The sequence below is a fragment of the Pararge aegeria genome, chromosome 2 (assembly GCF_905163445.1).
Source record: "Pararge aegeria chromosome 2, ilParAegt1.1, whole genome shotgun sequence".
NCBI classification, from domain to species: Eukaryota; Metazoa; Arthropoda; class Insecta; order Lepidoptera; family Nymphalidae; genus Pararge; species Pararge aegeria.
In genome coordinates, this window is record NC_053181.1 from 15,836,963 (window position 1) to 15,863,747 (window position 26,785).

At 35.7% G+C, this 26,785-nt stretch overlaps 1 protein-coding gene across 1 annotated transcript in view; it reads left to right on the forward strand.

Moving 5' to 3' along the window:
• Positions 1-11,922: 11,922 nt before the first annotated feature.
• The window catches only part of LOC120630743, a 35,136-nt gene continuing 20,273 nt past the window's right edge, over positions 11,923-26,785 (forward strand). The window contains exon 1 of the mRNA XM_039900043.1: positions 11,923-14,263. Within this exon, the coding sequence (XP_039755977.1) occupies positions 11,941-14,263 (2,323 nt within the window). The 5' untranslated portion in view covers positions 11,923-11,940. The remainder of the gene's footprint in view (positions 14,264-26,785) is intronic.

Here is a 26,785-nt window from a genome sequence, read left to right on the forward strand (position 1 = left end):
TACTGAAATAGCTGTTACTGTTTAAAAACTAATGACCTGAAATCGCAGAAACTATAGCTCATATATATATATTTTATTTATACACTTTATTTGTACACCACAAATAGAAAAAAAAACAATGGACACAACGGGTAGAAACTTAAAAAGTAGGATACAAAAGGCGGCCTTATCGCTTAGTAGCGATCTCTTCAAGGCAACCTTAGGATTAGGAAAACCAAGGGAAACCGATTGGTGGGGTGTATAATTATTATATACATACTTACGAACAATGACACACTAATACTTATCCAGATTACATACATAAAATACCAATAATAATAAATATATAAAATAATAAATGTTAGTAGATAATGCAGTCGAGCTTACCTGCTAGGGTTATCGCAGTTATATTAAACCGATATCCTAACTCGTTAAACGCACGCCTGTCTAAGTCGGGTTTTAGCTACGGCCCGACCAGACCAAACCAAATTTAGAAATATTAAATTCTCACGAATAGGTTATCTCCCACATAATATAAGGCCACAGTGGGTAGCACCAGTGAGCTACTCCCTTAGATAACTGGTGTCATCAACTAAGAAAAGAGTGTTGTAAAAATCATATGTATTGGGTAGTTAATTCAAAATACTAATGGCTGTTTTCATTAAACGTAGGCATCACCTAAATGATTAAAGCGATGTCTGTATTAAAAAAAAATCACGAACTCTTAGGTCGTAACTATTGGTGAATGGTAGATGTACGCCTAGGAATCTCCCTAGATTAGGTGTTACTTATTGAGGCATTGCCTTGTTCAACGTAAGCGAAAACGGGCATAAGTCATTCGAATTATGACATACGAATTTAAAATGTGGGTGTACCATACGGCCCAGTCTTTGGAGTAGCCGACGCGAGAAATTCGTTTGATATATAGGGATTATATCAGTGTAATTTCTTCGTGTTCAAATAAATACAAAGTTGTGCGCAATATCGTGGTCCTCGCGTGATATTTATTATACTTCCGAGATAAATCACTGTTTGCTTATCATTATCTGATGTTTTGTATTGTACCGGCGTTACTATGCCCCTAGTGATATTAAATGATTACGCCTCTAGTGATAATAAATTGCTATTGTTTTCCCCACGTGGTCACGACCCGATAAAATGGAACACACGCAGATTGAGACTTGTGACTACTTTTTAACCTATTTGCAAAGGTTATCGAATGGACGCGACGCTTTGGTACGTTTTTTCTCACGTCTCCGTAAAATCTGTACCGTACAATGCATACATATACGTATATATGGAATTTTAACAGAGCTTAACGGAGGCTTTGGCCGTGGCTAGTTAACAGGTTAGCCCGCTACCATCTTAGACTGAATCATAAAAACTAAAAGTAGCCTCATCCTTTTAAAAAAACGAATAAAGACTTGCTAACTTAGTTAAGTTTAGAGATATGTGTACAATAAAATCGGCGCTCTTCGGCACTTTAACTTTAATTATAATATCTATACACGAAACCACGACGATCAATAACGCCGTTGCTGCGTGAAAGCAGAAAACAAATACGATTCACATTAATTATTATATTAAGTAGGTAAGAATTCTGACAACAATATGATTTACGGACATATGTTTTGTAATACGTTTGTACAAAATACTATTTTAATACAGTATATTTACTATAAGGCAGTCTTTCTTGTTTATAAAAGGGTGTCAAAGGGTAGAATCAATAAAATTTGACATTTGACATCGTTGTAATAACAACACTGATACTTAGATGTTATAAAGGAAATTTGTTGGTTGCCCGATGTATAGATAATTAGTATTACAGATTTTAACTAAGATTTTCGTGGTTAATCGACATGTCTTATATAAAGTTCAACATTTCTTAAAAATAGGTCACGACGGGACTACAATCCATTTTACTGGGTCGAAATATCGACAAATCCCAAAATATTATCGTGGTATGTACCGGTTGAACTATATTTAAGGAGTATTATATATTACATTCTTATACTAAATGAAAAACTTTTATGCTCGAGTAACGCTTGAATCGTCATAACAAGTTCACGTAACGAAAATGAACTTTAGCTCATTACTTTAACTCAGCCATAGGTAGCAATTTTAATCTGAATTATTTGTAATCAAGAAGGGCTATTGTAAATGGGAAAAAATGGTTATGAAAATTAAGCTAAAATAAAATTTACTTAAATAACACTAAAATTAAAAAATAAATAACATCATACAGATTCTCTTGCTTTTTGCGGACTATAGAAAATTTAGCTTAATTTTCATAATATATCATGGATTTCCGCAAAGTAACGCCTGCTTCTATCCAATATGGGATTGCTTAGGGTAGAGTAAAAATATGTTGACAGGTCATTTGTAGTAACTGTCAAACCCCGTCCGGGGTTGCCTTAGAGCACTTTGGGGACCACACGTACATCGGTTCTCTGAACACTGTAAGGGTATATCATCTAGACCTAAAGAGCACATAGCACGGTAAATAGGGCACTAAATAGAAGGTCATAGCCGACAATGAAAATCAAGCTTAATTTGCTATACTCCGCGAAAAGCAGGAGAATCTGTATGGTGTAATTTATAATTTTGTCAATCCTTATACTCCACACCAAACAGATCTTCCGCAATGCACGTTTCGCTCCCAAAACCGGAGCATCCTCAGGAGATGTCGACTTTACAATGAATAATTGTTAGCACTATGCCCAGAGTTGTTTAACTTTCAACGTTTCGTAGTAAGCATAATACATAAGTTTTAGGTGAGAACAAAACACGTCAACCTTATTTAAAGTAGGCACCTATTGGTAAAATCCGATGTAGGTACCTTGAACATCCCTACATTTGATTTTAATAAACAGTGATGTTACAAATTTTTATGTCAGACATTTCACGACATCACGAATAGTTAGAGAGGCATTGTCGATAACTCTGTCCCGATCTCGGAACTACAAATGTCATGACATTAACATATGCAAGGGCGGCGCGGTGGCATGCCATTAATAAACAAACACTAGAAACACAGAATAAAGAACATACAGAAACCGTGTACGCGACTAATATTGAAGCATCAAAAATCACTCCACTATAGAGTTGTTTCTCGAACAAACGGTTAGTTACTTCATACCATTTAGCAGTTGAAAGTAGTTATTTTACTTCTAATGTTCTAAACGTTTACCAAAAAATGGGAAAATGAGAAAAAGTTCTTGAGCTGGCAACATTTCGGTGGTGTAAAATGACACGTGCGCGGGTTTTTTTTTTTTTGCATACAATAATGAGGATTCTGTATATACTCAATTCTGGGTCAAGAAATTACTAAGTTTAATGTCAGATATCGAGCCTTTACTGTCGAATTATTGTATTCGCCAATTCAAAAACTTTGTTTGTCTGGTGGTAAGATTCTGCCGAAGCTAGTTGCCATCCTACCGACAAAGTAGTACCGTCAAGCGATTTAGCGCTCCGGACGAAACATATTGGAGTGCCATACCCCAAACATGTTAGGCTGCTATGTTACCTTTACTTTATAAGTATTGAAGAAATTATAAATTACACCATACAGATTCTCCTGCTGTTCGCGGAGTATAGCAAGTTAAGCTTAATTTTCATAAAACACCTTTGCAGTAGACGTATATTGGTTAAAATGATGAAATACCTACACGTCCAATTTCCATTTCGCTTCATCGTGTCTTCAGCTTGAACGTGACTAAGGTACGTAGGTAGAAGAACAAATTCCATTTAAATATTTTACGTAACTTCCTTTTAAGTTTAAACGCTACCGAATATCACCCAACGCATTTGAGAACGCTGTTTAGAAAGAGGTATGCGGAACCTCGCCTTTCAAGATGTTATGGACTAGGGCTGCTTATTATATGCTTATTGCGTCACACTAAACAGTACAATCTGAGCCAGTATATATTTAACCACACGGCATAGAAACGGAACTTTTAAATTCAAATTTCAAATTCAAAATTTCTTGATTCATGTAGGCCTATTACAGGTACTTATGAAGCGTTCATACATATATGTTTACATAATTGTAAGGGGATGGTGATAAATTCGTTCGCCATATTAAACCTAAAGCTACGAGGGTTCCAAACGCGCCCTGATCTAAGAAGATCCCTCAACAAACTTAGCCGAGTAATTTTTTTTTGTTATCACAGTAAATTTATATTAAGCTATGAAGCTAGAGCAAATCACACCAAAACTTTTTTTATCGTTTAAGTAATCCTTAATATTATAATAGGATTTCTTACACCTTTCAGCATTCACGTATTCAGGACAGGATGCAAATGGGAAAGGAGAAAGGCGAGTTCATATAGTTGTGGACCCAGCTTAAGGATCCACGTTTACGAATAAAACTTTTTATACTTGTACTACTCAACCGGACTAACAAAGTCAATAAAAGACAATCAAATAGAGTAGGGAGAAAAAGATATTCATATAATCGTTAAATGTTAGGCTAGATTTACATTTCATCAAATCTAAGTGAAATGGCCAATATTTATTACCTATTTGACTAGTTATACTTATATGCGTTGATAGCGCATTTGGTACGAGCTCGACTTCACTTTCGGGGGGCGAGTTCGAAATTATGTGTTTTTTAAGGTATTAAAATATCACTTGCTTCAACAGTGAAGGAAACATCGTGAGCAAACTTGCATGCCTGAGAGTTCTACACAGTTTGTTCAAAGGTGTGTGGAGTCCACCAATCTGCACTGGGCCAGGCGTGGTGAACTACGGCATTGCCCCTTCTCATTGTGGGAGGAGACCCGTGCTCTGTAGTGGGCCGGTAATGGGTTGATATGATGATGATGATGACTGATTTTCGATTTTTAACTGCCAGTGGCACAATATCATTACTAAGTATAAAACAAAGTCGCTCCCACACACTAAGATCTTAAAGAAGACAACCCTGGTGCAGTGGCGTGTATGGAGGGTATGCAGATCAAATTAAATTAAGAAAATCTCCTTTAAACCTTAAACCTCCTTAAACTTAAGGATAGGCATTGCTATAAAAAGCCTACCCTTAAGTATTTATAACTAGTACAAAACGGAAATTTTCTTCATTTTATATCATCTGCATACCCTTTGCATATCCTCTATGCACGCCACTGCCCTGGTGGATGAAAGACCTTACTCTTTAAAATCGATTAGTTACGCTTAACATTACTAATAACATTGTTTAACGAAACAATCCCAAATGACGTATTATGTTAAGTAAGTGTTTGACTCTTAAGACATCTACTTACTGAACCATGACACGATAATAAGGCATACAATTAACTACTTATTTCTTAGTCCGCGATTAGCTGTGATGTAATAACCACAGCATCACTATGCAGTATACGCACAAGAAATATGGCTTCCGACTGCATATTATTATATTGATAGTAATCGCAATCGGTCAAGTACCGAAGCGCTGAAGCATTGAAAAGGACTTCCTTACATTACGCATACAGTTTGTTTAACTTGTATAATCGGCTTGTATATTCATACATAGGTAAGTAAAAACATTAGGTTTTACAGTTGAAAATATTACATTGTTTTCAGGTTGTCAGGTTTTAACAACGTTTTCAGTATAAAAATTAAGCTTAACTTGCTATACTCCGCGAAATGCAGGAGAATATGTATGGTGTAATTTCATCAATCCTTGAAAGTATTATACAATTTCCTGCATCCTTAGATTCCACTTTATCTGTTTGCCATTGGCGATAAACAAAGGATTATGCTTTCACATTTTTGCACGCACTTAATGAATGCTATATTACACAGATGTGCGTATCAAGATTCTCTTTCCTATTGAATCATGTTTCGTTTGTACCAAACGTCTCGTTACTTACACTATTGTTGCTGAGACTTTCACGCGATCTGGTCTACGATATGGTTACAATAACAGGAAGACACACGCTTTCAACCGCAACAGTGACCCGTAAGCAGTTAAAGATAGAAGCTACTAAAATAAATATTATCACGTACACATAAGAAACATATTCGTACCGGGTCCTCATAGCTTCTCTTTGCAAGGAGACGCTAAACCAGTAGCGTAACTACCGTACAACTAGGCTTAGCAGTGCCTCGAGGCAGCTAAGCTCAAATAACCACGTTCGAAAAATGCATATAATATCCTAGTCAAATAAAGAATTTTCAGACCCACAGCTGGGCATAGTAACCTGCTCTTTGAGGCACGGGGGCGATTCAATTTCCCTAACTTTAAAGTCGAATCGTATACCTAAAAATATTTTTTTGTGTATTTATTTTATACTTCAAATAGCGCACCAGTTTACGTACGAACAGTTTACTTGCTCCATTTACCGCTTAATAAATAAAGGTAGAAGCTTCAATAATAATTTGAGAATTGTAGAACTAGGCGCTCTTCATCAATAGATACAAAAATGTATGTTTCTCTAGAAAGAATTATAGAAAATTAAAAGCTATACATTTTTTTTATTAAGACGCAAATCCAGTTAATATTAATAGAAATCCAGTTCTACATTGACGCCCTTGTCGCTAAAAAGCGATCTCTGCCATGCAACCAAGCTTCATCAGATATACCAGTGATAGGGATTTGGGCATACGTTTTTATAATGAAAAGCTATAGTTTAAGGCAAATACACAATGGCTATTAGGACATTGTGTGCTTTAATGTTGGCAATCAGCTAATTGTTTCAGAATCAGGGGGTGGATATAATATATAACATACGAGGTTATGTAATCCTTCTAGCTTTAAAAGTGTTTATTGGTCGATCTGATAGGGTCCATTTTTGACCGTTATTTTAAGGAGCACTTTTCAATATACATTTTTATGACAGTCTAAAAAAAACCCTATAACATTATTGTGACAGTCTGAAATTCCTATATTAAAAGGTGCTTTTAACAGGTTAGGAAAAATAAAAAAAGTGTACCTATTGATTGATGAATTATTCGGAGAGTTATAGGCATCTTTTCGTTACGAACCAACATTTTCGTTTTCAAGCGCTATAATATAGTGTAGGTCTAGGTTAGTAATAGAGTTTAAACATGCATACAATGTTTTAACATAAGACAGCGATATAATTTCTTATCTAGGCGTTTTACATCATGCATTGTGAGTGCAAACGGAAAAATCTTAGGTCGAACCATTTCACTGATAGCCCCTGATAAAAACTGTCTGTACTACTTTGCGTCAGAATGACAACGAATACTTATCTAATCACCAACTGAGAATACTTGGATTTTAGGTACGATTGCACTTATATATTGTACTGACTGTTTTGGTATTTTGATTTTGGGTTTCGTCACGTAATACTAGGTTACAGTACTTGCAACGCAAGCATATAAATAATAAATAAATATATAAAACGACAATGCACACATCGCCATCTAGCCCCAAAGTAAGCGTAGCTTGTGTTATGGATGACTGTTGAATATTTTTTTTAGGAATAATATACATAAATACTTATAATATACAGATATGTTATTAGATGCTAGACAAAAGAGCAAATTATTATGCGAGTTACAATAAATACCTGAATAATTGTTGAATCCAAACCTGCAATAAACTTTTAAGTCAGTTAATAGTTGTTGAGTTCTGTTAAATCATCGCCTCATAACCTTAATTACTAGGTAATAGTTAGGCAATAAAGTATAATAAGTCCATCATTAAAAATTAAAGTTAAGAGTATTCTTGAAAGAGTTGAAGATCTTAATAACCAGACGGAGACAAACAATATTTATTGTTCGACTTACGTTAAAATGTTAATCGGGTATAAGAGTGGTGCAGCCATAATATACTCGTATGTATTATGTATTAATATTTCAAAAAGCTACAAATATAATAAATGAGTAAAGCGTACCTTATGCCAAAATATTTTTTCAAATCAGACTGATATTCTTGAGATTAGCGTGCTTATACAAACGTACAAACTTTTCCGCTTTATAATTATTAAATTCAAATTCAAAACTTCTTTATTCATGTAGGCTTATCACAGGCACTTATGAAGCGTTCATACATATAATATGTTTACATAATTGTCAGGGGATGGTGATAACTTCGTTCGCCAACTTATACCCTATTACTATTACCCATATTTGGTACCCAGTGGTTCATATTAAGGTTAACGACGCACTGTTAGTTTATTATCCTATTTAACTACAATATTAGCTATCTTCTGTTTGCCATCGCGACCTACCTCATATAGACTATCATTTACAGTCTGACATTAAGAAAGGCTTAAGATTCTATCTACAAGGATACGCCTGAACGTTCATCGAGCTGACAGCCAGTTGAGATTAAATATCACGCTTTTTTATTCGAATCTCGTATTACATATCGATATTTTAAGTTTAGGTCTTAAGTTCATTTACTATTGGTGTAGTAACTGCTGGATAACCAAGAGTATGTACTAAGAATTATTGGGTAAGTATTAGGTTTTTCTGTTCAGAATTTCTGAAGGGCAAATAGTTATTTGGTTGACCAGAGCAAACGGTATAGCGCTCAATAATTTTTAAAAGACAAAGTTCTAGACTAGAAATTGTCACTTATCATTATATACGGTTCCCGTCAAGCAGGTCTATACACAGATGAAAAGTCAAGACATATACACATGGGTATTTTTTTGTATATCCGGTTGACATGTTTCGAAAAAAATACCTGTTGTAACACATGATTGTAACTTTGAAGCAAATGAGATTAGTTGCGATGCAATTTGAATTTCGATAACGAAAGTCATAGGTCGTTTTACAAAGTTGCAATCGTTTAGGACCAAAACATAATAACGAAATAGACAGGTTCTGCAGGAGTGTAACATAATCCTATTGGCTATTATGCGTTTAATAATTGTCCTTTTATTGTACAAGTCGTGATAAAAAACTTATAATTATAAATTCTGTTGCTACAACGATCGTGGACAATAATTTGAAAGAATACGTTTCCAAAAAATTTTGACTGCTTCGATCACTGAAACTGGGATCGATCAAAGGTCCTTTATAAAACAGAGGCGTCGTAAGGATCTGCATCCTTACGTGGATGATATACCATGGACCCGTACGAAGCGCTTTGCATCTTCGTTTTTGATTAGCACCGCAAGGATCTGGAATGCCCGTCCAGCTTCCATTTTCCCCTACCTACAATATGAAAACCTTTAAATCAAGAGGGAATAGGCATCTTTTAGGCAAGCGCGGAATACGACTTAAACTCTCCTGATTCTGGGAGAAGATCCGTGTCCTATGGGCCGGTAAATGGTTATATAGATTCAAGCGGTCATAACCTAGAAAATAAAATATCACTTGCTTTAAAGGTAGAGAAAAACTTCGTCCGGAAACCTGCATGCCTGAAAGTTCTCAAAAGTGAGTGAAGTTTACCAATACGAACTCGGCCAGTGTGGTGGATTACATCCCAACCATTCATATTCTAAGAGAAGACTCATGCTCAGAGTGGACCAGTAATGGGTTGATAGTGATGAAAATGCTTTGCATAACATTGTCGCAAGAAAGGGGGAAAGTGCAACATGCAATGTACAACTTTGTTTATAATTAAGTGTGTGCATTTAGTAAACACAAAACATTGATCGCATTATGTGTGACGTGGGTATTCCGTATGCGATATAATCCCCAAAGCGGATCGGCGTCAAAGGGTGCCGGCGCGGGTCACGAAATGACGCAAACTGACCTCATTAACGCTATACTCTATGATCGTTTACGCAACGCACGCCCATTATGTGGAATCCAAACTGGTTCGAGATAATTAAACTGTTGGAATTTTAAAAATTCCTTTCGTGTAGTTATAAGAATTTGGATCAGTCGTCGTAATCTTGCGTCGCCTATTTTTAAAATCCCTTTTCTAACGCTTGATGCTACTAATAAATCCAATCCAAAAACTTAAAAACAGAAAAGTGATAGCACCACTGTATTCAATCTGCTATCTGAAGATTTTAAATTTTGCTATCCATTCGGGCTCCAACGACCAATTTTAATTAATAATTCTGTTTAACTTTCAAGGATAAGATAATACCTACATTGTTATTTATTAGGTAACAAGTTTAGTGTGGGTTTCGTATGGTATAGACATATTTTGAGACTGGGTTTTATACGAATAACTCTATACTTGTTTGTATATTGTTAAGTTTTTAGTATGTTTAGCCACAGAACAATAAAACCTGGTTTCGATTTATGATCCGCCTAAAATTGTTAGATATTGGGGTGTACTCTATAAATAAGATTGTTAGAGTTGAAAACTTATGTGGCAGAAATACTTTACAATAATTTGATCAGGCTCGGATTCGACCCCAAGATCCCGTGATCCGTAGTTGAACGCGCGAACTACTAGACCAACGAAAGTACGAAAATTAAGTTAAAGTTAGGTAGGTACCTAATTTTAACTTAACACAACACAAATTACTATTATATTTACACGGCCGATTGGCGCAGTGAGCAGCGACCCTGCTTTCTGAGTTCAAGAATTAAGAGTTATATTAGAAGTATTGATGTATATTATTCATAAAAATATTCACAGTCATCTTAGTACCCATAACAAAAGATACGCTTACTTTGGGGCGAGATGGCGATGTGTGTATTGTCGTAGTATATTTATGTGTAAAAAATCGCATGGCCATCCATGTTTGATAATACAGAAAAATAAACATCCAATATTCCAAACTAATACCCAGCGTTTTATATCGACCCCTAGGGGTGTATCAAGACCTAAGGGATCCATGACAGTAGAATCTCAACGAAAGTGGATCTCATATAAGCATAATTTGAATATAATTCGGCCTCAAAATTAAATTTTCTTACTGTGAAAAACAGGAATTTATAAGAGGTAAGCCGCAACCCAAAATGCATACGAAGGCCTATAGCAAAAATGTTTGGAAACCTCTGATCTAGACATTAAACAAACTTAAATTTAACAAAAGGATGTAATAACAAAACGCGGCTTAGCAGCGTAGTGTTCTCAATGGTACATAATTGGGTGTGGCTTCACTGAACTTTGCTGACCCCGCATAACGATGATCTCAAGACACTTTACCACCATCATTATTGCAAAGTGTATGGGACCATTTACGTTACTGCAAGCCACGACGAAACTTACTCGTAATATTGGCATTATGGCATCACATTTAACTTGTTCTGAACAAGTTTAAAAGTCAAAAGAACACTTTGTGCTACAGTAAAAGTAGGTGTATTAGTATTTGTTTTGTATTAGTATGTGTTTTACTTAGACTAAGCTGGTAGAGGCTGCTTAGGGACTTCAGCACCCCTATTAACGTCCTACAGCTGGTAACAGGGCTCCTCTCTCATAGGAGATGGTTTCAGAGCATCACCCACCACGCTGCACCAATACGTGTGAGTGGGTTTTAACCATTATCATTATGAGCTAGTGATAATCACTGGGACCGACGTCTTAACGTAGTCTCCAAGGCTCGGAGGGGGGGGGGGGGCAAATACGTATTAGCCCGAACTCAGAACCTAGTAACCCGTAGTTAGACATGCTAACAAACGAGGCAAACGTTTACAGGTCTACCATTATTTATTTAGAAGAACGGGTTACCATTAATTTATTCCTAGTCAAGCTCTTGCGCTGGGAGAGCATCGTTGGCTGGATAGATGATTGACTTATGTTGTCCGAAATCAACCTCACACGCCTCAGAGAGCACGTTAAGCCAGTTCCGATCATTATCATTAACACCTGATAAAAATCATTAGTTCCGTACAATCGGAAGTCGTAACCTAAGCTTCCCAATTCGCATTGTGAGAAAATTCACGCATCTACGTTCACCTGTAGGTTGTCTGTCAGTTAGTGAGAACCATTATAGAATGATTGAATGAATGATATGATAATAATAATAATAATAATAATAATAATAAGCCCCCTAAACAACCACACGTCCTGATTGACCATCTAATCTCGTGGGGGGCGGACACACGATGAGTAATTACTGGCGTGGCTAACGTGGCTCTGGAAACCCATTTAACATGGAGACGCGATCAAAAAGAAAACGTATTGGACCGCTACCCGGGGGCAATCGCCGGGGCGCACCTGGGGCTGACGCTGGGTGTCTCAGCATGCGAACCGTCAGCGGTGAGGAGCTGAACAGGCGGGCTCCTACCGACAAAAATACTACAGCCGAAGTCATTGACGATGATGACAGACTGACAGACAGGACAAACACCCCTATAGAACCATACAGCCCAAGCACTATATCATACACACCATCTTCACGCACATCGTCACCATCACTACCATCGTCCCCTCCTATAGCTATTTTAAATGCAAATCCATCCATACAGACCTTGAATGTTGCGCGGGAGGCAAGTACCTTCTTACCCGCGTCCACCAAGGCTGGGAAAGCAAGAGTTCGCATGAAATGGAGCAGAGAAGTAAACATATTCATCATGCGAAACTACCTATATATAACGAAATTAGAAACAGATTTGACCACCTACAGACAACGTTTACATGAACTCTTTAAAGAACAATACCCATCGATTATCGTTTCCGAACAAAGAATTTCAGATCAAAGAAGAGCCATAGTAAGAAATAAACTCCTACCTCAAGACATAATAGACCAACTTAAGATAGAGATACGTAGACAACTAGAAGAAGAATCGAAAAGTAATACAGACACTAACACTGCTGCACTAACACAAACCAGATCCCAGAATATTCAACAAATACAACCCTTACAACCTAATACACAACAGCAAACATACAATCAACTGCAACCATACTCACAAACATCACACACAGCTACACAAACTGAAACTATAATCTTGACGATAGAAAATGACGTTGAGCACTTAGATAACACAGATAGGAATACGATTTCAGAAAAATATGTACAAGAAATACTTAACAAATTCAAAACAGCGATCACACAATATTCTGGGATGGATCCAGCAGCTAGGCCAAAACTCCCTAAGCTGAAACACAGTCCTAACCTTTTTCGATTAGTAAATATCTTCAACGAAAGTATACTTTACCAGTTTATGTCCATCGATACACAATTAATAGATATACACACCGTTATATACTGCACAGCGTTAGTCATATCTGAAGAGCTCAATTTTAAAATCACAGAATACACTGAAAATTCTAGATCAAGACACAATAATAAACCACCATGGCAACAAAGATTAGAAAAAGACATTGAAAAATTAAGAGCAGACTGCGGTAGACTTACACAATACATTAACAATAACAGATCAAACAAAGTAGTTAAAAGAGTTGAAGCGATTTTTAAAAGCAATTTTATTCACACAAGACACGAAAATAGTAATACAAAACCTGAAGAATTCTTAGATACATTCAAACAAAAACTTGCCCTCAAGGTTCATAGGCTCAGAGGATACAAAAAAGCCCAACAACGCAAAAAAGATAACGCCATATTTGCTACAAATGAAAAAATGTTTTATAGGAACCTAAATAAACCACACACCGACAGAATATCAGATGAAAAAATTGAAACACCTACTATAGAACATTTAGAAAATTTTTGGTCTGGCATATGGGAACAACAAGTGGAACATAACAATGAAGCAGCTTGGATAACAGAAGAAGATTTTAAATGGAGAGGAATAGATGAAATGGAGTTTAAGGAGTTTACGGAATCTGATATCACAATTATTACAGCTAGATTACACAATTGGAAATCACCTGGAATAGATAAAATACACAATTTTTGGTACAAAAAGTTAACCTCACTACACAAAATTATAGCAAAAGTTTTTACTGATATTGTATTAGGACGTCAAAATATACCTGAATTTATTGCAACAGGAATAACATACATGCTACCTAAAACAAAGTACACAACACAACCTTCCCAATACAGACCAATTACATGCCTACCCACTATTTACAAAATTTTAACATCAGCAATCACAACTAAAATCAACTTGCACGTCGAACGCCACAATATAATAGCAGAAGAACAGAAAGGATGTAGGAGAGGCCACATGGGATGTAAGGAACAGTTAGTTATAGATTCAACTATTCATAAACATGCAACAGCAAAAAATAGAAACCTTCATTGTACCTATATAGATTACCAAAAAGCATTCGATAGTATCCCACATTCTTGGTTAATAAAAGTTTTAGAAATTTATAAAGTTAATCCAAAAATAATCATTTTTTTGCGTAGTATCATGTCACATTGGAAAACTACATTACAGCTAAGTAACCGCCTCAATACACTTGTATCTCGACAAATATATATTAGGAAGGGTATCTACCAGGGCGACTCACTGAGCCCCTTGTGGTTTTGTCTTGCTCTAAATCCCTTGTCAGACCTGCTGCGTAAGTGCCGGGCTGGATATAGCTTTAAACACAACTCCAAGGAAACCATTATTTCACATCTTATATACATGGATGACATCAAATTATATGCAAAATCCGAAAACGAAATGAAAAACCTAATAAATATAACTACAGAATTTAGTCAGGATATAAATATGCAATTTGGAATAGATAAGTGTAAGGCAGTACATATTATAAAAGGTAAAATAAAATCCGGTGATTATATAATTAACGAAAATGATACAATTTCCTCTATGGTAACAACAGATTTATATAAATATTTAGGTTACAAGCAACTGAAAGGAATCGACTATACAGCAGTCAAGCAAACACTTAATACAGAATATCGAAGGAGAATAAACGCTATTTGTAAAACACAACTATCAGGTAAGCATCTGATAAAAGCACTTAATACATTTGCCATACCAATTCTTACTTACTCATTCGGAGTAATCAAATGGTCTAAAACAGACATCGAACAAATAGAAAGGATTACACGCACTACACTAACAAAACACAACAACCATCATCCTAAATCGGCAGTTGAAAGACTCACGATCAAAAGGCAGAATGGAGGGAGAGGCCTCATTGACATTTATCACCTTTGGCAGAAACAAATATCTAGACTAAGAACATTCTTTCATTCAAAATCTCTCACTAGTGACATACATAAAGCTATTACTATAATGGATCTCAATTACACACCGCTAAACTTAAACGAAAAAATAGATACCCAGAACACAAGTATCACTGACCCGCAAAAACAAAAACTAGAAAACTGGAAAAAGAAAGTTGTTCATGGAAGGCATCGCCATGACTTAGAGCAACCCCATATAAACACAGTAGCCTCAAATAAGTGGTTAAAAATAGGAAACCTGTTTCCAGAAACCGAAGGATTCATTATAGCCATACAAGATCAAATCATCAATACCAAAAACTACAGGAAATATATCATCAAGGACTCTACCATTACAAGCGATAAATGCCGAAGATGCCACATTCAATCAGAAACCATTCAACACATTACAGGAGCATGCACAACACTCACTCAGACCGACTACACTCACAGACATAACCAAGTCGCCAACATCATTCATCAAAAACTGGCATTCAAGCACATGCTTACACAAAACACTAACACACCTTACTATAAATATACCCCTCAAACAATACTAGAAAATACCACATACAAACTTTATTATGATCGCGCTATTCTTACAGATAAGACCATACACTATAATAGACCAGATATAATTCTACAGGATAAATTAAGAAAAACCACTTACCTCATAGATATTGCAGTTCCTAATACCCATAATATACAGAAAACAGTAAGTGAAAAAATTTGCAAATACACTGAACTTAAAGAAGAAATTACGAGAATCTGGAAACAAGCCAAAGTGTATGTGGTACCTATTGTTATCTCTACTACAGGGGTTATTCCCAATAGTCTTCTACATAGCTTAAAAATAATAGGTCTGGAAGAATCTCTCTACATCGGTTTGCAAAAAGCTGCCATTTTAAATACGTGTAGAATAGTAAGAAAGTTTTTGCAGGTTGACGAAAGCATTGGTTTAACATAAAAACACACCACTGCATTTACTTGGTTAAGGCCCGTAAATGCAGTTAAAACCAGCCAAGAGCTGAGAAATACAAACACTTCCAAATAATAATAATAATAAAAATCCTTTATTGCCATACACTATTGCTAATACAAGATTAATAACTAAAAGAATCATCCATTAATATTAACAATATGGCAAATGGCCGCAAACTCAGCCTTATGCTGTGCATTAGCAACAATGCTCAGCGCTGATTTTCAGTCTGCACCAGTATCCGACTGAGCAAACAACCGCGACGCCCGAGTAAATTTAAGAAAGAAATTTAAATAAAAGAAAAAAAAATCCAAATAAACTGTAAAAGAGAGCCAGTAAAACTAAAACTAACGCAAACTTAAATTAAACAAGTAGGTAAATAAAAGTAATTAAAAAATAAAAAAATAAAATGAAATGAAATTGTAGAAAAAACAAAAAATAAATACATAACATATACATACTTCCAAACAGTACTCATTTTGCATAGACAAATCTCGCTGCTTCAATTTGTAAGTTAAGGTATACATTTTTTAGCTTGTGTTTAAATACTATTTCGCCAAGAATATTATCACATGTACGGAACGGAGGAGGAAGATCATTCCAGATCTTGGCCGCAGCGAATCGAAAGCAGCCCCTGAACCCTGCCTTTTTGTGTTTAGGGGTGGCTAGTTTCCATTTATTAATAACCCGCCTTGTATCATTATTTCTTTGCCAGTGCATTTTCTCGTACAGGTACGGTGGACACTTACCATGCAGTATTCTGTATATCATCATTGTCAGGTGCAGGTTCCTACGTGATTTCATATTCAGAATTTTGTGACTGTTAATTACGGGTGTGATATGACTTCTACGGGGCAAATCGTAACAGAACCTTGTACAAGCATTTTGCACACGTTGTATAGCATTTTCAGTTTTCCTTAACAGTCTAGGTCCATATATTGCGTCACAGTAATTAAACGATGACAAGATAAGAGACTCCACCAGAATCTGGCGAACTTTCTCTGTCAGCAAACGTCGTACACCGTAGAGTACCTTTAACTTATAGAACGCGTTACGTATTTTGATATTAAGGTGTTCACTAAATCTCAGGTCTTCGTCTATGTAGAGACCTAGGTTTTTTGCAACAGCGACGCGTTCTAAAACTTCACCATTCAACGAAATCAACGGGTTCCTCCCCTGTATCATTGCCCTTTGATGTTTGTTACCCAGAATCATATACTTAGTCTTTTTCGCATTAAGAACTAGCATATTGTCCTCGGACCATTTTGCAACGGACTCTAGGTCCCGCTTGACTAATTCCACCGCGTCTTTTGTGGATTTGGGATTAAAATGATAGTATAATTGTGTATCGTCTGCGTAGAGATGTGCACTGCAATATTTGATACTTTGTAGTATATCTAATAATGACTTTTATTGCATACCACAAAAAGTGCATAAAATAGAAGTATATTATAAAATAACCTAAAAAATTTGGCGGCCTTATCGCTGCATAGCGATTTCTTCCATATTTTCTTTATATTAAGATACGGAAGATTATAAGCTGATGAAGATTTCTGTATAGGCATGAATTTCTAGAGTCACCGTAAAAGCCTGCAAAAAATCCGGTTACAAAAGTCAGGTAACCTTCCTGCTCGTTGTCTCCCAAGTTACAAACATATTTAAAAAAAAACTTGTGGTGTCGTGGGAGATTAGATAGGAACGAAATTCGTCATTACATAAATATTAATTTCAAGTGCTAGTCGAGGTAAAAAATAATAGTAGTAAAATAATTAAACAAATTATAATAATGTTCATCAAATAATGTAATAAGAAATAGCTATTAACAAGCCTAATGTTCTATCGCCGACGGAGGCTATACATAAAAATCTAACTCCATGCATTTTGTTACGCACGTTTTTTGCCGACTAGGGTACCCCGTCGCAACGCCCCTTAAAGAACTACGTTCCAGAAAAAAAATTAAAAAGTAAGACTCGTTCTTTCTTTAACGAGGTTACCAAACATCGCGTGTAACATACTTAACTATGAAAAAGGGCATCATTGGTCATTCGCAATCGCCTGACCTTAGTAATACACCATCTCAAGAGGCTGCTTACGATTATTGCAAAGCACATGTTGTTACGAGTATGTTACAGCCTCTTATGTTGTATTACTTGCAATCCTCAATGTAACGAACTATTGCTTCTTTTAATCTTAACTTGTTACGTGTTAAAAGTTAAAACTTTATTAAAGTTATTCAACTTATAATGAGTAAATTTTTCCCATACAAAGTTTCGTACGCTATTCTACAACCTGAGCCGCCGCGTCGCGAAGCCAGCTCGCATGATTCGTTCGTTACTCGACTCTACAGTGTCGTTAAAAAGCCTTAAAAGATTTATAAAATCCGTCTGCAATACTTGCAGAGATCAAAAATCGCTTTATTATAAGTACCTAGGTACCTACAGGTAGTTACTATAGACTAGTTTATTAAAAATTTTGATCTTATTCACGGATCTCTAAAACCCTCTCTCTTTTAAGCAATTATGAAGAATTTTAAGATTTGTCCGTGCATGACATGACTAGTTGCGCTCCGCGCGGTGCGTTACTTGCGGTGAATTTTTTTTTTATTTTAATGAAATAATCCCTTATTTCAAAACATTGAAACCATAAAAATGTACCTATGCTTGCTCTAAGTTAAGGATACCTTCTAAAAGTATTATGGAAAAAAACAGTCGGGAATCCGGGTTATTTTTCACGGTGTAGATTTCGTGAGGATAACGTCGCGGGAGGATAGCTGCATTATTAAGATTATACATTTAAAAGTCAGAGCAAAGTTGCGGCCATTTCCTAGTTACCTGTTAATTACGTTTAATTACTTTAAGCCTGTAGCACACCGTGTTGAATACGCCCGCAAATGCCACCCGGTATTTCCGGCTCTAAGCAAGTATTACGAATATAATGTGGCGTATGAAAGTGTCGTGCCTTTTTTCAAACATAAATTAATCACGTGTTACGGCACATAAGCTTATTACATAGCCTTTACAACATACGCCTCGACACATCTTGCGTTAGAGCGTTTACATTATGTCAAAGGGATCTGTTATTTCAATATTTAATGTTACAGTTACAAAATCCCATACACATAACCTGGTATTTGGTTTGGCCAGAGCCTCCAATGCGGGTTGGTAGGACTAAGACTTTGAGTCTATTATGACAAGTTAGTGATTACAGTCGTTAAAGCCTACCGGGACCGATAGTATCACATGCTCTCTAAGATGGGAGTTGAAACTACGAATTTCATATCTCCGGGTTGATGCGGAGATTTTTTATCAGGAAAAAACCAAAACTTAGCAAGTTTTGTCCAAACCAGAATTCGGAACTTCATGATCCTACGGTTAAACATGATCACCACTAGACCGTTAAAGACAAAAACTTACATGTGCCTGAAATAAATATTAACGGAAACGGAGAACTTCTGTAGCTTAAGCAGATCTACCCTCTCGCAATCGAGGAGTCGTTTTCGTGTATCAAAGTTAAATGTACCTTAATATCCTGGTTCTAGGGTTGCGAACCCCGCACTTCTAATTTTTATTTTACAAACGTTCTGCCTAAAGCCCTAGCTAAAGAATTACAAGCAAATTTAAGCTTTAACAAAATTTGGATAAGATCCATTTTAATCTGAATCAAAAAGTTCATTGTTTTAGAAATTTGAAGTTAAATTTTTGAAGTAAAGTTAACTAATAAGTAAATTAAATAAGACAGATTATTTATATTTATATGTAAAAAGTAATAAAAATGTCAATAATCAATAAACACATTTGATTTTATACATATCATCATTATTAACAACCTGTATACTACAGGGCACTCGGATACAGGGTACGGATAGGTGAACTTCACACACCTATAAGATAATTTTGATTCGCTCGTAGGATTCTTAACGATGTCGCCTTCAACGTTTACATCATGTGATATTTAATTGCTTAAAACGCACATAATTAGGGAAAGACCGAGGTGCGTGTCGAGGTTCAAAAATTCAAAAAAATTCAAAATTCATTTATTTCAAGTAGGCCTCATTAATAAGCACTTTTGAAACGTCAAGTCAGTCTGTTTGAAGTGACTCTACCACCGGTTCGAAAGGCAGATTCCACTGAGAAGAGCCGGCAAGAAACTCAGCAGATTGCTCTTTTCAAACAAACATAAGTTTAACAATCTTTAGAATTTTTCTGTTTTGTGAGAGATGAGAGCGGAGTGGCCTGCTTCCAAGCAGCCATGTCGTTAATCGATCAAACTATACCCCGAATGTGAGACTGAAGACCGTCCCTCTAGGTTATCGCTATAGTATAATAGGTGAAGAAAGAAATTGTTTATTTTCCCACATAATTCAAAGGTTGCCTTGCAGAGATCGCTATGAAGCCATAAGGCCGCCTCTTGTTTTCTACTTCTTTCTTTATGTTTCATATATGTTAATGTTTTGGTTTACAATAAAGAGTTAAATAAATAAATAATTGCAAACGTAGGTATACAAAAATATAACTAACAAAAATTTAATTAGAAATATAATTAACATTATAATTATCCTGGGTCCTGATAAACTATGATTTCGGACTCTATGTGCAACCACGACTCAATTATCACAGAGAAGTGGGCCCATGGATGACCGGTAAGTACAGTTCACATGTGGACAAATAGGATCTCGCATCACCGCGAAGCCACAGTAGGTTTTCAGCAGGTATATATTTAGTGTATTTATTTATTTGTTATTTCCAAATACATAAGCAATCAAACCTTACGTGTACCCTCATCAAACGTAATTAAGATAATTGCCTAGCATTGTTGGTTTGGTTCTCTTATATTGACGGACATCCTACACCGAGCAATTTGCCGATGCTTTGCATATCAATTTATAATTTGGATTGAATTAAAAATCAAATGAAACAAAGCAATTCGTGTTTATAAATGATGTTTCTTGTACCTACTATTATGTGTCCTTCTTATATTTCCTGGAGAGCTAAGATATTAAAAACCGACTAAGTGGGAGTTGGCCTAGACATGATGGGTCCCGTACAAGATGCAATATATATAGAAATAGTATTAGATAATATTATTTTAGGATTGAGCGAATTCGCCCTTTATTTCTTGCTTCGTCGGTAAAAGGAAACATCGTGAGGAAACCTGCATGCCTGAGAGTTCTACATAATGTTCTCAAAGTTGTGTGAGGTCCACCAACCCCGCACTGGGCCTGTGTGGTTGATTACTGCCTTAACCCCTTCTCATTGTCGGAGGAGACCTGTGCTCTGGAGTGGGCCGGTAATGGGTTGATGTGATGATGATTATGACCATTTATCTTTTTTTTATCTTTTTTGTTTTTATTGTTATAGTGGCAATAGGTATACACATTTCGTGAAAATTTCAACTCTCTACCTATTACGGTTCATAAGATACAGCCTAGTAACAGACGGACTGACGGATAAATGGAAAGCGAAGGTTTAGTAAAAGGGTTAAGGTCGTTCCACAACATTGGCCTTATGCGGATTGGTAGAGTTCATAAGACTTTGAGAACATTATGGAGAACTCTCTCTCTCTTCAGGTTTTCTCACGATGCTTTCCTTCGCCGTTTTTCAAACACAATTATTTCATTATTTAAATTACAAACTTCGAAAAATTAGAGATGCCGTTACGAATTCTACTAGGCTATCACCGCTCTTAAAATAATGGGTCTTTTTGAAGCATGCGTAAATAGTTTTAATAATAATAAATTTTTTTTTTACTTGCACAGACATAATCAAATAGCCAGGATAGTTCATCAACAACTTGCTCTTCGGTTTGGCCTTATCGATTTTGAGATGCCTTACTATAGGTACGACCCGGCGTCAGTTCTTGAAAATAGCATTGCTCTACTGGGATCGAACGATTATCACTGACAGGTATATTACAGCTAATAGACCTGATATAGTGCTAGTCGATCGATCCGTGCAATAATTGTTGACATAACTATTCCACATGACGATAATCTGGTGAAAGCTGAAAAGGAAAAAGTATCTAAATACTTGGACCTTGCTCACGAGATTACCGCCATGTGGAATGTTGAGTCGACCGTTGTTGTTCCGATCGTCGTTTCAGTCAATGGTCTTCTCGCGAAAAGCTTCGACCAACATCTCAAGAAGCTTTCGCTTGGTTGTTGGATCAAGGGTCGGATACAGAAGGCACTAGTCCTTGAAACGGCGCGTATTGTGAGGAGGTTTCTCACTCTGAAGCCCTGACCGCCGGTTGCTTGGGCATTCAAAAGCCCCGCAAGCGGAGGGTGGAAGTTTTTTTTTTTTATATAAATTTTTAATAGTGTTTTTTAATTTATTCTTAAGCATAGGTAATAATTAAAAAAAAAAAAAAGAAAAAATAATAAATGATAGAAAGAGTAAAATTTTATTTTTAATTTATATGGGCACTTAACATTTAAAAAAATAACATAAAAAGGAGCACAAATTAAATTAAAAATAATGAAATAAATACGAAATTAGATGATTTTATGTGCTTACAAGCAAGTGGTTTTATATACTCTCTGAGCAGTCAGAAGAATAGGATTGTAGGCCCATACATGGTGGATCCGCAATGTATTGCAAATGTTTTTGGACCATAATTAAAAGTTTTGAGATATAATTTTATGACCATTACAGCGGCAACTTTGAGAAAAAGTTACGTGCACTTAAAATCTAGATTAGTTGCGCTGTTTTATGAACTCTACAACTTGTTCGCAATAAACATACCTACCTACCTATATCGCAAATTGCTAATATCAGAAAGTTGCAATTAGTCTGTATTTTATTCAATTCCTACTCTAAACTAGTTTGAGTAGTTTCTCTTATTTACCAGTGTATATAAGGAAATTTGCAATTTGGATATTGTCGGCAATTACCTACTTAATTATTAAAATTAATGTTACTCAAAGACTATGTAAAGACTGGTCTCAAAGACTACACTAACTGCTTGCTTATGCAGCTAGTCCTACTATGGATGGATTAAACATCATCGGTTATCCTTCTTAATAAAATCTGCATTACTACACATACATTATAGCAAACAAATAAGTAAAAAAATAAACAATAATAAACACTTTCGCATTTATAATATTACCATGTATGCGATAATGTGTATATTCAATTAATGTTAGTTTTTTTTTATTATAATTTTTTGCCTTTATTTGTCTCTACGCGCTGCATTGATCTTTTCGAAATCTGTCACACTGACATGGGATACATTTTCTCTTCAAGTAAGCTTGCATCCTAGAGACGTCCTTCTTCTATAGGATACTTTTTATCTTTGATAAACGCCCGCGATTTGTTCGCCCAGGATTTAAAAATATAACCTTTGTTGAATGAATGGCTTAACAACTAAACCTATTAAATTTGATACTTTTAACAAATAAACTGCTCCTCTTGGATTTTAAAAACCTGAAACATACGCGGATAAATTAGCTAGTTCGCGGAAAACAGATACCTACTTGTGTATCAACAAAGTTTATAAAGTTTCTGTTGTTTAAGTGCACTAGACATTATGTCAATGATTCAACCAATGTTTGGTAAGCCACTGGCCCCTTAGATACGGGATTTACTAGTTTAGGGGTCAGGATTCCAAAGATTCATCGAACTGAGTTTTTCTAATAAATATTTTCTATTTTTCTGTTTCTATGACACTTGTATGTCACTGTATTTTTATGCCAGTAAAATAGTAAACACCTACGCCTGGGGTTGATGGAACCAGGGCGGCACGTTGCAGGACGTGGTCCTTGCATGCCCTGCAAAGTGTTGCTTTGTTTATAGGCCATGGTTTTCCAGTAACCATCAGGTGGGCCTTCTGATTGGTCCATCAATTATAACTATACAAGAAAAAAACAGAAATTTGTATGGCGCTACGTTTGTAAGCTTTAAAAAATCAGTAGGTAGTCATTTAATGATAAGTACTAACTTAAAACAGTGGGGTAGTAACAAATTGATAAAACGTAATGGTCATTGTGACTTTAACTTTTCTTAAAATAGATATTATTAAACTGATTAACTTTACGGTTTCCGTAAAGCCGGGTCAGAGAGTCACTCTTCAAAATGGAAATCTACATAAGCAAGGTTTGCGAAATCATTTACGATAAGAAGTAATTAATTTTATTAGATAACAGTGTAACTGTGTATACTTAAAGTACAACATAATTTATGATAGAATTTCGGTTCATTTTTAACTTCACTCCGCAATTTCGTTCGCGTGGGTTCATGGCATAAGAAGTAGCCTTAGTAATATAGGCAGCCAGCAGGCCAATTAAATTCTTCTTCTGGATTTTCACATTTATGTCAGAGACCACTGCAGGAATTTTAATTCGGTTTTTAACTATGTAGGCCTGTTATCTGTCTATACACAGTGTCTTCAACGATATGAGCGCACAGAAAAACTAAAGATTCTATGTTTTATAATAAGTAATGGTTACAGCACGCATCACGTATGTACGCTTTTGTTTTAACTTGTTTAGAACCCGAAATATTTTATTGTATATAATACGGTGTACAATATCAGTATGTTTAAATAAATATATTTTATTTATTTATTTAAACATCTTTATTGCTTAGTAAAGGAGAAATTAAATATATACTTAAAAAAAAATTAAAAGTAAAAGGCGACCTTATTACTAAAAGTGATCTCTGCCAGGTAACCTTAACGATATACATATATATATTTATATGTAGTAATATTTCCCTTTTATATATATATATACCAATTACCATGTTTATATAAAACTTTATATATATTTATGCATATACCTATATAACCTATATATTCAATTTTTCCTACTTTAACCTATTTAATTTGTTACAAGTTACAATTGGTGTCTCAATGTACTTAAGGTTCCTACCTAATACTTAATACCTACTTATCTACATATCGTTGTTTTACTTTCGACTTCGTCTGCGCAAGAGATGCTATTACGCGGTTGCGTGACTGCGGTCAGTCGCTCATCATTATTTTTTATTTGTTACAAACAAACAATAAAAATGTTTCCTTTTTAGAATAGATGGCAAATTTTACTCCATAATTGCATACCATGATGTGACCTTGTTAGCATTATATATTATAATAGCCTATAGGAAATATTTGTCGTTTTCCTAGAAATTAATTCAGACAACGCCTCACGTTAATTAGTCTACTAACAGGTACCTAGTACATAAACAATAAAATAAAGTAATTTAGTAACGATTTACAAGTATCATTTCCGGTAAAGTATGCGTTTCAAATTCCGTGACTTTACGAACAGAGCTCCCCTGAATGGACAAAATAAGCTGTCAAAAATTGCAGCTGTTAAGCTTTCTATAAATAATACAAATAGGGACAAATATCAATCCATTATGTTCAAGGCGCCATAAATAGTCACGTCACTTCCGTTACATATTTTTGAAGTCACTTTGGTATATTTTTTCAATGTCATACTTTCATTATCCAGGTCTGAAAAGCTTACTTTTCATTCATCATCGTCATATCAACCAATTGACATCCACTACCGGAAATAGATATTTTGTAGGGAGTTCCAAATACCACGGTTATACCGCTTGTGTCCAGCGGCTCCCTGAGACTCGTTTGATGTCATCTGTCCACCTCTTAGACCCCCCGTCTACCATCGCTGTGTTTCTGCGATCTGTGCGTAGTCGCTATTTCAGCACCTTGGGCCCCCAACGTCCATTGGGTCTCCGAGCTACGTGCCCGCTCCATTGCCACTTCATCCTCGCGACTCGTTGCGCCATGCGTCCGTAACTCTGGTTTTAGAGATACTCCTAACATAGCTCTCTCCATGGCCCGCTGTGTTACTCGTAAACTTCGTGTTATTTAAAAGAATATATTCTTAATCAGTGATATTTTTCGTAATGCGTCACAATATTTTTAAATGTGTTAATCAACTGTAAGTACCATATTAATTAAGAGTTTCAAAATAACTCTCAGTAGAGATATCATTGGTGAACATTTGTAGGAACAAATAAACTTTGTACCTACCTACTATCGCATCTTCGTAATTTGATACTGGAAGTGAAGCGGGACTCAACTCTGTTATCGATGTGATAACCCGTTGAGGAGGTCGGGTCTTGCCCGCCTCGGCTTTGCAATATTGTAATGGAAATCATAAATTCATATTCGGGGGATGATTAGTATGCTAACTCACAACTTTACCATAAGTACATTATAATCAAGACCGCACATTTGCGGTAAGCCGGGCAGCTTATAATCTACTGCTTAAAGTACATCTTCTAACGAGGGTTTGCAATCTTTCTGGCAACTTTAACATTGGATACAGCAGGTCTGAAAACTGACGGTTCTTACTTATTATCACAGGAGCAGGTGTTTTAGATTTATATCCAGATATTTGTTTCCATTACAGAAAAAAAAACCCGATTTTTCCTAATGCGCTACAGCACTGTTCCATTGTGCACTTTGTCTCTCGAGGATATCCTTACCATTCTTCTGTAAAGGCACTTATGGAACACACCAGCTTTTTAGTCAAAGCTTCGGTAAATGCCTTTAAGATTTTGCTACGTAAGTGCAGAAAAAATTAAGAAAATAAATCGGCGTGCAAATCGGGTATACAGCTGAATTGAGGTTATAATAGGTACGATTTTTAACAAACCCTTCATTATAAAACCAATTTCGATGATTGTATGAAATCTGATCTGTTTATTTCTAATCAAGAAAAAAGACGACGGCCTTATCGCCAAGTAGCTGCCAGGCAACCTTAGGATAAGAAAATTGAAAAGAAAAACGAAAAGGTGTGGATCTTAGATTTAAATTGTTCAAAGTTTACTTTCTCGGTACATTTCTACATTAGAAAGAAACTTTTAGAATAACTGGAATTCTTAAAGTTTGTTTACTGTTAAATAAACAAATATTATATAACTACATTAAAGTTAGTACTCAAGAGAAAAGCTTT